Source organism: Octodon degus, unplaced genomic scaffold, assembly GCF_000260255.1.
Source record: "Octodon degus isolate 3935 unplaced genomic scaffold, OctDeg1.0 scaffold00034, whole genome shotgun sequence".
Taxonomy (NCBI): domain Eukaryota; kingdom Metazoa; phylum Chordata; class Mammalia; order Rodentia; family Octodontidae; genus Octodon; species Octodon degus.
In genome coordinates, this window is record NW_004524610.1 from 15,237,250 (window position 1) to 15,255,064 (window position 17,815).

The 17,815-nt window shown below is 40.0% G+C and overlaps 1 protein-coding gene across 1 annotated transcript in view; it reads right to left on the reverse strand.

The window, feature by feature from the left end:
• The window catches only part of Moxd1 (monooxygenase DBH like 1), an 88,016-nt gene that overhangs the window by 6,714 nt on the left and 63,487 nt on the right, over positions 1–17,815 (reverse strand). The window contains exons 5-10 of the mRNA XM_004630315.2: positions 16,800–16,979; positions 16,438–16,540; positions 13,894–14,060; positions 12,592–12,783; positions 10,917–10,976; positions 7,620–7,762 (exon numbers count right to left, since the gene is read on the reverse strand). Coding sequence (XP_004630372.1) covers positions 7,620–7,762; positions 10,917–10,976; positions 12,592–12,783; positions 13,894–14,060; positions 16,438–16,540; positions 16,800–16,979 — 845 coding nt within the window. The remainder of the gene's footprint in view (positions 1–7,619; positions 7,763–10,916; positions 10,977–12,591; positions 12,784–13,893; positions 14,061–16,437; positions 16,541–16,799; positions 16,980–17,815) is intronic.

The following is a 17,815-nucleotide window of genomic DNA, read 5'->3' on the forward strand; positions in this document are numbered from 1 at the left end:
TTTTCCAACAAACATTCCAAATCATTCAAGAGTAAAAAAGTGGCTTTCTTGCTTAGAAACGGGCTATTCACTAAACAATACGACAAACCTTGGTTTTTCCTTATACAACACAGAAAATGTACTCCAAATGAACTATCAACCTAGAAACAAAAGTTAAAAATATAAACTTGGGGGCCAGAGAGATAGTTCAGCGGACTAAGTGCCTGCCTGGCAAGCGCAGGGACTGGGGTTCGATCCCCAATGCTACAGGCCGCGCTGGCCCCGCCCCCGGGGGCTCTGAGCGGACCAGAGTCGGTTCGTGATGGCACATGCCTGTAATCTCAGCGCTGCGGAGGCTGAGACAGGAGGATCACTAAGAGGCCAGGCTGTGAAGTGAGACCCTGTACCAAATCCATTAAATAAATAAACTTGTTAGAAGGGGAGAAAAAAGGACCTTCTCCCAACCCCTAGGAGGCACACGCAGGTATCTCCGAAGTACACACTAAACCCACACGATGGAGAAATGGACTTCTACAGAACAACACAGTCAAAAAGTGAAAACCAACCTACGACATGCATTTAACAAAAGATGACACCTGGAAGGACTATTGTGATTCAACATTAAGGACACAAGTGAGCCATGAAGCAATATACGGAACTTGGAACAGAAGGATTTTAGAGCAGCGAGCGTGCACACGCACACGCACACGCACACGCAAGCCCGCAGCGCGTGAGGCGCGAGCGGAAGTCGGGGTCCCCAGGATGCGCAGGATTCTCGCGGGAACCTGGCGGCGCCCACCCGACGGCCGCGCCCGCAGCGCCAGCCCTGCCGTCCGCGGTCTGGACCTCGCCGCGCCCCGCGAGCCGCGCATCCGCCTCACTGAGGACACGCTGCGGGCTCGGGGCGCTGTGAGCGCCGCCCGCGCCGCCGAGAGGCCCCTGGCGTTGGCACGCCGAGGCAGCTGCCCGTCAGCCCCCCAAGAGCAGCTTTCCCGAGCCCCAGCGCCTGCGGGCGAGCGACCCGACCTCCGGGCCCGCCTGTCCTGGAGAGTAAGGTCGCTCCGCACAGCCGACGCGGCCTGTGTCCCACCAGCCTCCGTGCGACCAGCTCCACGTCGCCGGTCACCAGCGAGACGGAAAAGGAACCGCGGCTTACGAGCAACCGCGAACACGTTACGATGAGTAAGGTGTGAGTGGCTGAAAAGTTTTGAAAAACCAGCAAGAGCACTAGTAGGAGTTTTGCACTCATTTTTAGAATATTTTGAGACTCTCCTGAAGTAAATATAAGCACAGTATTCGATGCAGTGAGGGCACGCTAGACAGTAACGCAGCAGGTCGCCGCAGTCCCGCACCAACAGCGCTCCGAACGTTGCAGCCGCCTCCCTGCAGGCAGCAGCAGAGACTGCGAGTGACCCAGAAGCCTTTCAGCTGGTGACGTGGGAAATACATCACGGTGTGGCCGCGCGGTGGAGTATTACTCAGCAAGAAAAAGGAATCAGCTGCTGATAAACCCAGCAGCACAGATGAATCTTAAAAACATTCTGGGTATTTAAAAAAGAAAAAAAAAAACACCCAAGTTCATACTGTACAATGCCATTTATATAAAATTTAGAAAGGACCACACACAGTGATATAAAGAGGATTTGTAGCTTCCTGGGCTGTGAGCGGGAAAGGGGATTGTCGCTCAACAGGGATCAGAGACTTTGGGGTTGAGAGCAGTGCTCCCCATCTCGCTTGCGATGGGGTCAGATGGTTTACACTATCATGTACACGATAAAGAGAACAGTGTGCTTAAACAGGTGCACTCAGCATGTTATGCCTTAAGGAATTTGGCTATAGAGCGTAAGCAGAAAACATAAGAACGTATCAACAAGCACGTCTCGCTGGGCAAGGGGGACTCCTGCCCCGCCCCAGGGCAGCGACCTGACCCTCTCCCACCCTTGGTGTAAACAGCAGAGCAGAAAGGCACCCTCTGGTAAGGAGGGAGCTCCGGGCTGCGAGAAGGCAGAGCTGACAGGACGCCCCTTGGTGCTGCGCAGAGGGGCCCAGTGCTCTGCAGACAGAAGACAGAAAAGGGTGAAAGAAGGAGAAAAACATGATCGCGTGTATGTGCAGGACGGTTTAGATGATCGTGCTGCTGACTTTTGCTGTTTGAAAGAAGCAGTCAATGCTTAAACTTTTTATTCTTATTTTTTTCTTTTTAATTTCTTGTAACTTTCTCTTTTTTGTTGTTTTGGCTTTTTTTAAACCAATTTTTCAGGTTTAGATCTGGTAATCTAAACAACAGTTTTGAAGATAACATCATGCAATACAGCAACCATTGCTGAATTCTTATTACTTTGTTTAATGAAATTTTGTATTGTTCCTGTTTTTTTTTTACTATGTTACATTAAATTTTTAAATTTTTTTTTAATTTTTTATTTGTGTGTGTGTGTGTGTGTGTGTGTGTGTGTGGCCAGCTCAGCCCACCAGGGGGCAGGCTGGCTGGCATGTGGTGCCGGGGGATTGAACCAAGGTCCCTGTGCTTTGCTTAGCTTAGCTTGTTCTGAGTAGGTGCTTTAGACCACTGAGCCATTTCACCAGCCCCTGTTACATTAAATTTTGAAAAATATTTTATTATTTATTTCCTTGGTTATTTATATGGTATAGCATCATGCTGCGCAGCTTGGACTTGTAGTGATCCCCCTGTCTCAGCTTCTCCAGGAAGGGATTACAGGTGTGTGCCACCACACCCGAAACCTGTGGTCCTGGGGCTGGCATGGCATGCAGTACCCAGGATCGAACTTGGATCCTTGTGCAGATGCTTAGACCACCGAGCTATCTCCCCAGCCCCCTATTGTGTCATCTTAAAAATAAATTTCCTTGAACAGATAACAAAATACGAGGGAGCGACAACTCACAGGTCTAACAGAATATGCAGTCCCATCCCTAACACATAGCCGCTGACTCTCAAACTACAAAAACACATGTACACAGAATAAGTCACCCACATCTCAGATTGTGGTGTGGAAATACAGAAAACTAGGCTCAGATGTGTTCAAAAGAAATTTGGGGCAATAGTATCCCAGCAAACACAAGAAATGAGACCCCACAAAGACAAAGTGAAAAAAAATTACATAATATTGATTGTAACAATACAAGATAATCTGAGTCTAGAAGAAAATATAGAGAAACTATACTAGAAAGAATTTCAATGAGTATTTTACACTTTAAGTTTGTCTAATAACATGAATTCAATGAAATAAGAGCTCAGATATAAAACAATTGAATGAGCTGAAGATAAAATAAATTTTGCATCAAGTAAACTAGAAAAAGGGTACCTGAAATATTTTAAGAGTGCCTGAAAATATCCCAAATAGATTAGAAACAATATCATAGATATGATAAATGAAAATTTCTCAACTTAACAGGCAAGTGAATATGCATACTAAAAGAACATGGTGTGTTTCATTAAAATATGATGCAGAGGTTCATCTCTTAAGTATTTATGAGCCCTGCAAGAAAAGGAAAATTCTATTTTATCCAGAGAGATGGCCCAACAGAAAGAACATAAGACCCTAAAATTGTGCATAAATCAAAGTGCAGAAATACTCAAAGAAAAAAGAATTTGGGGGCACAACACACCTTGAAGTCCTTCTTGATTAAATAATTTGAAGACAAAATCATGATTCAGATTTAAAAAATCTCAGAAATCATATAAACATTAGGAGCTATCAGTGAAACTATTTAAATATATATGTAAGCTACAGTATTCTTGTGGGAATGATGGTGTCAGCATTACATGTGAAAATTAAAACTCTTAAAAGTACAAGAACCACAGCATCAGCAGTAGGCATTGTGGTGTAGGGAGGGAGGAGGAGAAAATGGGAAAGGGCTGCTGTGCCCCCCATCACGGCCCAACTCTGAACTTTGTGCCGAGAAGCCCAGGGCCTCAGTGTCACTTGTCGTCTCTTCTCTCCAAGTCTCAGATCTCTCTGATAAAATCTTATTTTTTTGTTGTTGTTGAAACACCAATAACCCTCACTTGAATTTCAAAATGTTTACTTTTACCTTACTTTGTCTCTTGGGAGAGAAATTAAAACAAAATTAAAACTACACATTATATTATATACTCTTGAATCTATTCATATTATACAGTGCCTAAAACAAGCTACACAAATGAGACAAGATGTTATTGTCTCTATTTTTTAATCAGTTTATTCTCTAACTTTCAAGATTGCTACAGAATGTTTAAAATGTAGCATCTAATGAATCATGACATTTCAAAGCACAAAACAGAAGATTCTAGGCCATATATATATATATGGTTAGTGGTGTATTCTGAAAACCCAGCAAAGTTCTAAAGTACCTAACTATGTTAAGCAAAATTAGAAAACACCTCACCCATGTCTCTCTGGTCTCCTAGCCAGCACCACCTTGGTTTGGCCATCACTATTATTTTTGTCGCCATGATGAAGAGCTAGATTTTAAAGTCTGATTTCAAAGGTAAACATGCTATTTTTAAATAGAGACTCCTTTTTATTCACATAAATTGAATCATGAGGTCAAAGGATTTTTCCTGGCAGTGACAGCTCAGCGCTGGCCTCGCTTTGTGAAGCAGCTCTCCCCATCTTTCTAGGTGATGAAAGCTCAACCTCAGCCTCACCTTTCCCGGAGAAGGCCAAAGTTGGGGACAGTGCACAGCTGGCCAGGGAATGAGAGGGGTTTTGTGAGACGCGTCCCACAGCCTGGGCACAGAGGACGAGCCGTAGCTGTGTTCCATGTATTTGCAAGCTTATGACTTCGAATGGCTGTTTTTAAACATTCTCCAATAAACTCAGCATTGGCAGAGATTTCTACCTATATGAAAAACTATTCTAAAGGGAAAAACTATCAAAGCTAAATAAAGGACTGTCTGAAGTTAACACGCTGGGAATGAGAGCTTAGCTCAGTGGGACAGCACTTGCCTAATGTGTACCAGGCCGTGGGGCTCACCCGCAACACCACAAAATAAACCTCAAATATTTTTTTAATCTTATTTATTTATTTGGTACAGGGTCTCACTACACAGCTCTGACTCACAGTGATCCTCCTGGCTCCATGAGCCACCACGCCCAGACTCAGCAGCCAGCTTGACACAAGGCTGGCTTGGCATGCAGTACTGCGAATTGAACCTGGGTCTGTCAGCTTGCCAGGCAGGCACTTAGACCACTGAGCTATCTTCTCAGCCCAACCCCAAATATTTTGAAACAAGATCATATCCCAGTACTTTTAGAATGGCATTTTATGCCACATTGTAATGTCTTAATATTTTATGTATTATATGTGAATATTTTGTCTGCTCTGTTCATTTTGAAAAGTGCTATCAGGGGCTGGAGAGATGGCTCAGTGGTCTAAAGCACCTACTTAGAACAAGTTCAGCGAAGCACAGGGACCACGGTTCAATCCCCCAGCACCACATGCCAGCCAGCCCGCCCCCTGGTGGGCTGAGCTGGCCACACACACACACACCACTCTCTCTGTCTCTCTCTCTCTGTCTCTCTCTCTCTGTCTCTCTCTCTCTCTCTCTCTCTAATAAAAAAAAAAATTAAAAAAAAAAGAAAAGTGCTATCAGAAAGTCATTCCCTATAGAGATACACATACATAGAGAACAGACCAGAATATGAACTCTGACTTGCCTATTTATTAGGGTACCATGTTATGTGGAACAGCTTTGTAATCTGTCACCTGGGAGTGCATGTCCTGCTCTCTTAAAATTGTGCACGAATAACTAAAATCATTCATGTAAAAATTATAAACTACAAATCAACTCACACATGCATTTTGTTGTTTGTATTTTCCTAGGTGCAGATTCCTGTTCTGGTGGTTGTAGGTTGTTTATATAGAAGTAATCATATCTACAAAGTAATTAATTAAATTTAAAAATATCCCTAGTTCATAATTTATGAGTCCTGTGATGTTTAGGAAGAAAAATCAGACCCTATGTATGTTTTCCTTTAGCATCTGCATTTTACCATAACCTTATTAAGTGTTTTTTACTGTTCTTAAATATACTTTTCAAAAAATCTGTGTGCATCTTTATCTAATTACACTAATCCCTTTCATTTTGAAAAATCCTAATTACTAGAAAGGTCTTCCTTATATTAAAACAAATTATGTTATTCTCAAAACTCTACCAGCCACTCTAATTCTTCTTGCAGATATTACTGAGATCAGATGAAATCCTTCCTAAATACCTACTTTATCACATATAAAACAGAACTTCAATGGCTTTGTCCTCTTACATCATTCATTCATCCTTTCTTCTTTGTTTCTCTCACTGCCTTTCTGAACTGTAATCACTCGGCAGGTCCTGTGGGTGCTACCACCGAGGGCTAACCTATGTGTAAACACTTTTCCTCAACTCTAGTGCCACCATCTTGGCCCAAGTACCCTTCTCTGTCACCTGGAAAGTCATCGTAGCTTCCTGACTGGTGGCGGCATTTCCTCTTTGCCCTCATCCAGCTCCAATGCATAGCCCCACTGCTTGTATCCTCCATGGGCTTTGCACTCCTGAGAACACTCTCCATAGTCTGACGCCACAGCCCTGGCCCAGCCTCCCCACCTGTTCTCTACCATATCTTGTTTGGCTCCAACCAAGTGTAGCCTCTTGCTTTTCCTCAGACCCAACAGAGCTGTACACACTGCTGAGGTCATGACACTGGCTCTTCTCTCTGTGTAGAATGCATCTGTCTGTATTTCATTCCCTGATCTTCTGTATCACATTCTCTGTGTGTAGCTCTCTGTTCAAACACCACCTCTTCAGACAGGCTTCGCCACTTGTTCATAATAGCTACACACTTTTTCACTTTTACTGTTTATAACATCTATTACTATTTAAATTTTAAGTTATTTACTTACTACCACTTCGCCACTTTAAAATTTATGTTGGATGAAAGGAATAATATTTATCTAGTCTGTTATTTTATTTTAAGTAGTTTTTACACAGTTATGTAGAAGGAGTTCACACAGCACACCACAGATGGTGATTCTGATTGGTGTCTGGGACTTAGTAGATAATTCTTTCCTAAAGAGATGTGCAGCTTTCTGCAAGTGATCACTGTGGTTCAGTTCATCTAGACTATTTTCAGGAATAATTGGTTTATGTTAAAGCATGTTTTTTGCTGGGATTCTGGACTTTTGACATATCTTAGGTAGAGAGCACCTCTCAACAAGTTTCACAGCCCCAAACCCAGAAAAAATCTAGACATGGAGCTGTAAGTGAGCGTGTGTAGTAGACAATGTTTTATACATATCAGGACTCAATTCTGGTCAAATTAAGCAATTCTGTAACTCAACTAGCAGAAGCCTTTTGGGAGCTGGCATTCGACTGGTTTGTACTGGACTTCTCCCTAAGAGCCTTCCCTTTAGTTCATCTTTCTTTGTATCATTTCATTTTAATAAGTATTATCCATGAGTTCTCCTGTATGCTGAATCTTTAACCTTAGCTATCCAGTGAAGCAGAGGGTGGTGTGGGGACCCTGGACAGTGACAAAGAAAGTTATCTGATCTCTACAGTTGCAAGTAATCAAACAGAATCACACACATGGGAAAGTCTCAGATAGAAATAAAGCCCATCACTAACGTACATGGCCCTGCTGTGAAACCCCTTCCCCACTCACGTGACTGGTCTGTAGATCTCCTTCACGCCGATGAACTGCAGTTGTTCCATGATGTCTGGAATACTTGCACATCTAGTGAGATTAATTCTCGGGTAATAAAGCAGGTAGGAGAGACACATTTCATTCCTGGTGCTTAGTCCTCCCTGAAAACGGAGGTGTTTTACTTAGCAAAGTGCATGTCCCACAAGTTCTGACACATATAACACAAAAGCCACCAATGTCATGTACTTCCTTCCAGCTCTGAAATGTCTTCTAAGATTTTGTAAATATCAATAGTAATCTTCTGAATGATAGCCTTCAAAAAGATTATGATATACTTAAAAATGAACAGATTTTCATCTTTTTAAAAGTTGCTTTTGTTAAATAAAACTACTAATCTCTAACGTTCTACTAATATGCTATAAACCGCACACCACAGTCAGTGTTTCGGATAACCATGAGGTGGTTTTGTTAACACAATACCTATCCATCAGTCTGACAGACTTTGTTCCTTCTCTCTGTGTCTTCCTATTTATAAACATCAATATCTGCACAGCACAAAGGATGCAGATGATGCATTTTATATCGAAATAGTTAACACTGTTACATTTTAACAAAAATCACTCTTAGAAGAACAGATTCTATCATATATTACCTATTATGTCCAATTTTCACCCAAAAACCATTAAACCTGAAAAGGAACATGAAACTATGATTTGTACCAAAAAGGAAAAATTAAGTAGATGCGCACTGTGAGAAGACACAGATATTGAATCTAGCAAAGACTTAAAAACCTATAAAACTATATTCAAATAGTTGAAGAAAGTATGTTCAAATAATTAAAAATAAGAAAGCAAATAGGAAATGATGCCAGTAAAAGGAAGCAATAAAAAAACCATAATATAAATTTTTTAGCTCAGAGTCACTAAAACTCAGTTTAGAAGAAGAAAAAAGCACTGAGCTCAGAGGCAGATGGCAATGACCAAAAACTCAGTGAGCTTGAAGACTGACCACTACAGATGAGCGCAATAAAAAAAGGGAAGAAAGCATTTGGTGAAAGGCCTTGACTTACAGACACAAGAAGCTCAACGACTGTAAACACAAACGGTTAACAAGGTATAGAGAGGTGCATCACAGTCCTCCTGAGGAAGGCCAACGATAGTGGAAGAGTTTTGAAAACACATACGACCCACAGTCAGACTGATACAACTGAAAAATTGAGATTTCATCATAGAGGGGGAAGGTCAACAAAACGATACTGGAATTACACAGTAAAAACCTGTTGGAGAAAAAACTGCCCATCATTAATTCTGTACCCAACAAATCCATCTTTCAAGGCTGAAGGTGAAAAGCCTGTCAGGTACTGTTCATGGTTGTACATTAATGTAGTAGTTACTATGCAAGGATTTTTTTCTAACTGATGGTTAGAAGCACATACAAACAAAAATTATAGATATGAGAAAAAATTATATCCCTGTGCATCCAGCTTCAACCTCTCTTTTACTCACTCTAGTCAAAGATGATCAATATCTTAATATTTTGCTAAACTTTCTATGGCTTTTCATGGCACTTTATATTCAGTTTATTGAAGTGTATATCCCTAAGCAAAATATGGTTTTATTTAGAATGTTCTTAAACCTCACGTGCATGTCACACTATACATATTCCCTGTAAATTTGCTCTTTTAATCAGTATTATATTCTTCAGATAGATTCATGTTAATATATGTAGCTTTAGTTTATTAAGTTTTATAATGGTATTCTATTTCATTATATAAATATATTAGGGTGTGCTTACTTATTTTCCTTTTGGGGATATTTGAGCTCTTTCTCTCTTGGTTTTTGTTTGCTTGCTTGATTTTTGTTTTATTGCTATCTTAGGCATCAAACCCAGAGCCCTGAACATTCTATGATATCAGAACCTCCTATCATAAGATTGCTCTAAATTTTCTTTACTGGAATTATATTAAATTTATTTATTTTTATTTTTTTTTGGAACCAGGGATTGAACTCAGGCCGTTGCGCTTGCCAGGCCAGCACTTATTCTACTGAGCCATCTCCCTGGCCTATTATATGAAGTTTATAGCAGAGTAGTTGGAGTTGCATTTATTTTACAGAGCCACTGTATTCATGAATATGGCATCCTTTAATTTTTCTTCACTGTTCTTTGGTGTCTCACAATATTTATATATTTCCCACATAGACAGAATATAATGTTAGGTTTTATCTCCATGTTACTTATAATTTTAGATTACATTACGTCAAGATAATTTTTTTTAATTTTACATATTAATTATGGAGATGATTTGGGCATATAAAATTGTAATATCTATAGGTAATATATTTAGCTTCTCCATGTTTTTCTTTCTGATCCTTATAGTCTGTGTTTTTCTTTTTTAGTACATTGTTGAACGGAAACATTAAAAGCAAATATCCTTTCATTCTCCATGATTTTAGAGAAATATCTCTAGTATTTAATTTAATATTGGCCACACATTTTCTCATAGATAACTGTTGTCCCATTAAGGTTTGCTAAAATGTCTTTGTCTTCCCTCCATGATTGACTCAAATTTTATGAATATTTTTTCTGCCTCTCTTTGGTGATCATGTCATTTCTTTTCAATCTCAGTGTTGAAGAACATCAATACATTTTCTAGTTTAAGCCAACTTTACATTTCTTAGATAACGCCAAATTGGTTCAAGCATTAGACTTGCATATAATGCAGAATTTCTTCAATATTTTATCAAAGATACTTCTGTCAGCTGCATGCTGTTGGCCTCTTTCATTCCATGCTTATAAAGTGTTGGGGTTAAGATGTGCTGACTCCATAAAAGAATTTGGTGGGCAGTGGTCTTTCTTTTAGTATTCCCTGAAAAAGGCTGAGCAAGGCATGAAATACATATTTCTTGGATATGCACAGGAATTCCCAAGAACTCTGTTGGGACCAGACTTCTGTTTGAATTAATGCAATTAGTTCTGCTGTTAAATTAACAACAATTTATTGTCCAGAGTGAAGTAGACAGTAAGCAAATGGCCACATCCCATCATACTTGCTGGGGAAAACACAAAAGACTAAAGATAGATTTTTCATAAAAGAGTAATAAATTACACTCTATTATTACCATAGCATCATCAGGTATTTTGATATCTGATAAAATGCTTAAACATCTCTGATTTTGCCTTTATAATGTTGCATACTCAAGACTTTCAGGAATTTTGTTTCCAAAAGGAAGTGTTTGTTACTTTTTTTCTTCTAAAATCAAAGCTTTATCCTTGATTTCAATAAATTAATTTTAATCATAGTGAAGATTTTCTTACCCATGTCATGCCAACTCGATCCTTTGTATTGTAGCGACATTCAGTAATGAGATTATCTCCCTGAAATGTAAAGATTAAAGCTTTCAGGTGAAGTTTAATTCTGTTGTATTTCTCTAATATATTCTTGGGCCAACAATTAATATTTGCTGTTTAAAAAGATATTGTAAATAGCTCAGGATAAGACCTTTGATCTGTGTGTGTTTGCTAGAACAGTGCCCAAGGAAATAAATATGACTTTGTTGAGGCCAGACTACACAAGAGTCTACCTGGATAACTTGCTTAAAGAAGTGAATAGTCCAGAACAATGTGTTCATCTAAAAAACATAATGATGCAAGTAGCACTTACTTTGCACAGCTATTGTGAGGAAAGTAAATACCATAATGTGTGTTTTCCTCAGTAGAGATTAAATACTAAATGAAATGTTAGTCATAGATGTACTTGTGATTACTTATTTATGAGCATTATTTATTTCATTACAAAGTATTCTGAGGAAAATTGACAAGAATTAATTATTCCAGTGCTTTCCCATCTTTTGAACATTACACCATCCATGGAGAAAGATATCTTAGGGCCTTGCTCAAATAAGTGGTGGAATTCTCTGTGGCCCAGAGGCAGCCACCCCTAGGCACTGACCCTAGACTCCACCTCCCTGCCCTGTACCAGGAGGGCTCTAAGGTCAGTATCTTAGCACAGTCCACCCTAAGAACAGCATACAGTTAGGAGTGCTAAGACAACTAAGATCAATATGACGAAGGAGGTTGCAGCCTTAGGAATCCTGACAAATTACTGTCTCTCAAATTGTAACTTCCCTCCCCCAGAGTACACCGAAGAATTTAGGAAAGGAATATCAGCTCATGGCTGCGGATGTCAGGGATAATCATTAGAAAATGTAGGTTCCTCTTCTCTTCACAACATCATCGTGTGCTGTGCCTTCTCCCTGACCACTATTCACCCACCTACAAATACTGTTCCCAGCAGCTCTATATAGAAGATGTTGTTCTTACTGTAGTCTCATAAGTTGGATAAGAATCTGTCTTTTCAGAGTGAAATAGGGGTAGGAAATTCTATGAACTTGATGGCCATGGAATAAACACTTAAGGAAATGCAGCACCATAAAGCTTTAATACAGCCTTGTTATTGTAAAGTATAAGATTCCCTTCTTTCCTTCCCTTACCCTGTGTACTGCTGCAAGCAGAGTCATGCAGCACAGTGTAATTAGCTACATCTGAATACCTTTGTCAAATGGAAAAGGGCCCTTCTGTCCAGTTTTATTGAAATGAAACTTGTAAAAAAAAAAAATCTGTCTCCAAGATAGCATAAAGAACTCCTGATTTTACCCTTTATTGTAACTGCAAGCCAAAGGATCACTAACTGGTATACCAATATCTTAAGAATGACAATGTTTAGGGATCAAGACCTGAGTCTTTTATTTTTTGATTGTTTTTTCAATCAAGAATTTGAATTGCCCCTGGGAATAGTAAGAAAAAATGAGTTTCAGGTTTGGAAAGCAGATCAAACACATTCATTCTGTTACACAACACCCATGGTGGGCGGCTGTAAGATTGTGGATACAATGAGCAATTTATTTCACCGGTAGAAATCCTGCTCTATCTCAGCTGATGTGTGGCTTGTGGCTTTATAACATTCAGTGAAAAAGAACAGAAACACACATACCGGCAAGATTGTTTGTTCTTCCTTTAGATATTGAAACTCTTGGAAATTGAAGTCAAAATTGTCATCATAAGCAAGAAGTTTCATTTCTTTCCCTTTGCGAAAATGCCGCAGCCTGACGCCTCTGCCAGCGAGGTGAGCATGGAGAAGAACGGCAAATACGTGGATTCCACTTGGCTTTTCAGCCTCCAGAGCCTGCGGGAACACCCAGAAGACCTGGTCAGCCCAAGCAAGTGCATGTTCAGCCAGCTCACAGACTTGGAGGGACAAGTGAGAAGGAAGCCAGAGCAAGTGGGGTGAGAGGTTGATCTGCATGTGTTTTGACCATGAATTGTTCAGTGTTCTCTCTGGAAGCAACATTTGCTAGGAGACTAGGAAACAAATCTGCAAGACCACTCCTTCTTCCTTCTTTTAGGTGGCCAAGAGGTAGTCAATTGACCATGAATTGTTCAGTGTTCTCTCTGAAAGCAACATTTGCTAGGAGACTAGGAAACAAATCTGCAAGACCACTCCTTCTTCCTTCTTTTAGGTGGCCAAGAGGTAGTCAACGCTCCTGGCAAAGGGATTTCCAGCATATTATTAACCTGGAAATGCAAACTCTGCAAAGGAAAGCTTTCCTCTCTTTGCCAGATAAGGAAGTGAGAGGGATCAGTGGAATGGAATAAGGCACTATAGTCCTGGGTGGGAATTTGAATCATGGTCTAAATAGCTCAGAAGGACATAATCTCCCTGTATATGTCTGCCATATTGTCCCACCTACAATATCATGCGACTCATAAAGACTGTGATGATACTGAAATACTTTTATTCAGTAAGAAATTAAGCATGGAAGTAGTCATTGCTAAATGGTTATACATGGCATTCTCTTGTGTAGTATGCATTTGTATATAAGTTATTCTTGTTCTTCAGTGAAAGAAGGGATGGAAGCAATGAAACAGGATAAGTAATGAAAATCAATGATGGAAGATAGAAATGTGAGTAAAAGGAAAATTAGAGAAGAAAAAGAGTCTACACCAACAAAGGTAGGAGTTGTAAAAGTTGAAATAGTGTTCACCATGTAATGAAGGAGCTGGGGGTGGGAAGGAAAACACTACAAGTTTCCTGGCTCTCAAACCCAGCTCCTGTGGCATAAAGGTTGGAAAAGGCAGTCACAAGTGCTGCTGAACTTGTAGTAATGGCTTTACATGGTGCCCACAGAAAAAGGGACAAGGAATGAAGGTGGAAGACAATTGTCACACCGGTTTTCAAGAGCACAGTTAATTTATAGAGAGCAGCACCCAGACACAGCTCCCAGGCACAGCCTACCTCCTGTAGGCATTCCAGGGTACAGTGGCCCTCGGAGCGGAACTCAGGCATCCCTGGAGGGATGGTATGGAAGAGGCTCACCCAGAGGCCAGCCTCGATCACCCCCGCATCGTACTTCCTTAAATCCGTGGTATGGTATAGCCTTAGCCCAGAACTATCTATTAAGCCTGCAACAAGAACACATAATTTAAAAACAAAATTCTTAAACATTTTATTGTCTCCTTAGTGTAAGAACCTGAAAGAGTAAATAAAATCTGAACAGTACAATAGATACAGTAAAAGGGAAAGAAACTGAAAATAAGGAATAAACAATTGGGATGAGGGAAAGGAGAAAAAAGAGGAAAGTGAAAAACCATGTATGTGGGGCCGGGGAGATGGCTCGGTAGAATAAGTGCTTGCCTGGCAAAAGCAAGGGCCTGAGTTCAATCCCTGGCTCCGCCAAAAAAAAAACCAAAGCAAAACAAAAACAAAAACAAAACAAAAAAAAAGTATGTATATGCAAAGGATAACTAAGATGACTGTAGTACTAATTTCTATCCGTTTTCTGAAGGTAGCAGATAATACTTAAAATTTTTACTTTGACCAACTTTATATACTTAAATCTGTAATCTGAGCAGCTACTTTGATGACAAAAATGTGCAGTACAAAAAACATTGTTCAAATCTTACTTTTTAAAAATTATGTATCATTTCTAATGTCTTATCTATTATTTTTCTATTCTCTTTAAAGTAAATAAGTAAATAAATAAATAAACAGATGTGTTGATATTCCTTAAAAATCACAGAGGAAATAATACAAGCAGAGCTCATCAGAGACGATAATTGGCTTCATGAGCATGAACTAAAATGTGAGTTGCCACATTCCCTGCAGCCATTGTAGATGCACATGCCATGCTATGGGGAGATACTGGAGTCATCTGGTTGACATCTTTATTATCTAACATGGAGACAGAGTGAAAATTCTAAAGTCTAAATTCTTAGAATACAGAGTAACCCTCCCCCCAAAAAAATTATTTTTATATTCCTTGGCTTAGAAACCACACGATGGACAGAGAAAATTACTGAAGCTTAACTTCCTGTTATGGTTTGTGTATAGGTGTCCCCTCAAAGCCTCCTGCAGTCTTGGGGCAGCCTCTGGAGTTTGTGATTGATTACTGTGGGTGTGGTTGCTGCACCTGCCCTGGGGCAGGTAATTTGCATTACAATGTAAGGTGGGAAGAGAAGCCAGCTGCTTGAGCTGCTGCTACCCCTCCCTTGCGCTCTTGCTCTTTGCCACCGCCATGAAAGGTTGTCCTCTGCTATGTGCTGCTCTGCGTTGGAGCCAGCTGAGTGTGGACTGAAACCTCCAGTAACTGTGAGCTAAATAAACCTTTCCTTCCTTCATTTTGAGTGTCGGGTATTTGTCCCAGCAACAAGTAAAAAGTAACTAAGACACTTCCCTTAGTTTGCAACCATTTTATTACTCAATACATAGTCAGTGATATTAATTTAATCAACAGTCGATAAAAATCCACATGTGAACAGCGCATATAAGCATTGGGATAAAAACAAGTAAGACACCTTCCTTGCTATGACCTAGTTATTGTAAAGCAGGAGAATTTAAATATGCCTTTCATTAACTTTGAAATTAATTAACTCCTTCCCCAATGAAAATTGCACCTTTGGTCTTTTAAAATTTGTTTCTTCAAGGAAGACTATCTAGACCATCCACCATACATAGCTGGCTAGATTAGGTCACCAAATAAATACTCTCCTAGTACCAGTGTCTGTCTGTTGGATAACTGGTAATATGTAATTTTGTATCAATTGCTATGAGGGTTTTCTTAAAATTGTTTCTCTTTCCCAGTGGACAATAATTTTTACGAGGTAGGGTGCAGCGTGTGTTTTGTTTATGTGATATTCTCAAGCACGGACCCAGCACATAGTTAATGCTCAGTATCTGCTGGATGATTGCACAAAATGAAATAAAATCATTACTTAGAATTGTTTCTGCTGATAATTTCACATAGAATCAGTTTTCCATTTTGGAACATTGTATAAATTCCAAAATCAAGTATATATCCTTTACGTACATGCTCCCTTCAACAACATTTTGTGCAAGTTCAGTGAGTAAACGCCTGTCGGGTAACTTTATGACTTGCCTTTCAAACAACAAAGTGCTGAAATATTTTTTAGTGCGATGAATGGTAGGTTTTTCATAGGAACAGTGAGAAAAAATGTAACACAAGTGCTATGTGTTTGGGATTCAGTTTATATAATAAATGAAAAAAAGCCTATTTTTCTACTATCTGGTAGGCAGTACAGAAAAGATTTGATTACTGACTCAATGTGTCCATTACTTTAATGTGAATAATGCCTATTGACCTCGTGTAACTGTGACTGAATATTCTTTTTCACTTTAAAAGTATCCCAGTTCAGATGACAAATTTATAGATGAACTCTTCCCAATATTTTCTATTTTGTTCTTTCTCTGTTAAAGACAAGAACTACAAAACTTTTAAAACCCATAATATATCAAGGTGGAATATATAAAGAAAGAACTCACCTTTCTTATGAGTCGGATTATCATAATGGACTTCTAGAAGCACATAATGAGGATCTAATGGAGTGCCAAGGGACAATCCAACATGAGGTGGGTAGGAAAAACCCTAAATATGGAAAATTCCATGAGACAGTTTCTTATGAAAATCTCTGAGAGCACTACTGTGTTCATAAACCAACCATTTTCAGAGACCATACCAGAGCCTTCCAGAATCAATTATTGGGAATAGTCTTCTCCTACTTAAATAGACGCAGGGCACTGCGACAGAGAGTATATAGAGCTATACTCATAAGTATTAGAGCCATATTTATGATGAAAAAACATGACTAATGAATTGTGCTACATCTCAGTTGTTACTTGCCCACCTCTCCACCAATGGCCCAGGCGAAGATCACGGTCTCACAGGTAAGGAAGGCATCAGGCATGTTTGGGTGATAGCACTCGTGGCCGTAGTCCAGAACACTGTCATTAAAGTTGCTACTGCACTGATAGAGCAGGATGTGGTGGACCAGGCTTTCGTGGCCTCTGTGTATCACCGGCTCAACCTACACAAACGCAAATGACAGAGTGGATGCAATAAAGACAGCCAGTAACATCCTACACCGAGCCCCAACCTACCCTCAGGAATTATCCCTTCTTCCAAAAATATTTTCCTCAATTATGTAGATTACAAGGTTCAAGTAAGATCTGTTCTGGAGACCAAGAAGACGACGATAACAATGGTGATGGATCACTGTTGGCTCCATGTATTGAAACTTCACTAATTGTCTTTGTTTTTAACTCACTTTTGTTTCCCTGACCCATTCAGCACAGCAGCTATTTCAAAACTTCCCTACTGTCTTCCAGGCTTCACTGTGCATTATGTTCCTCTCTCTCATTTTTCACACAGAAAACATAAGTCTTCTTGCCTCTCTTGGTCTTCCTTACCTCTATCTTACTATGTTATTTTTTCCTTATTCCCACTGGAATATATGATACCTTGTTCATCTCTTTATGTATACATGAGCTGCACACAATGTACAGCTGAGTGATGGATATTTTTATTTTAGAGATGAGGATCACATTTTAATTATTTTATTATTAGAATTGGGGAGAGAATTATTAGTGATACAGTCCTGTGACACTGCTCAGATTAGGAGAGGGAAATGAGGGAGTAGTCAAAATGCAATGGGGGACTGGGCCGCGGGATCCTGAACAGACCCAGAGCGCAGGCCCAGCGAGTGAGTGACACGACCCAGGCCGTGGGATCCTGAACAGACCCAGAGTGCAGGCCCAGCAAGTGAGTGAGATGACCTGGGGTCCTCCGGATCCTGACACAGCACGGAACCCTTCAGCAGAACTCCCTGCAAAGAGGCTAGAGGCAAGACCCACCCAGCTGATT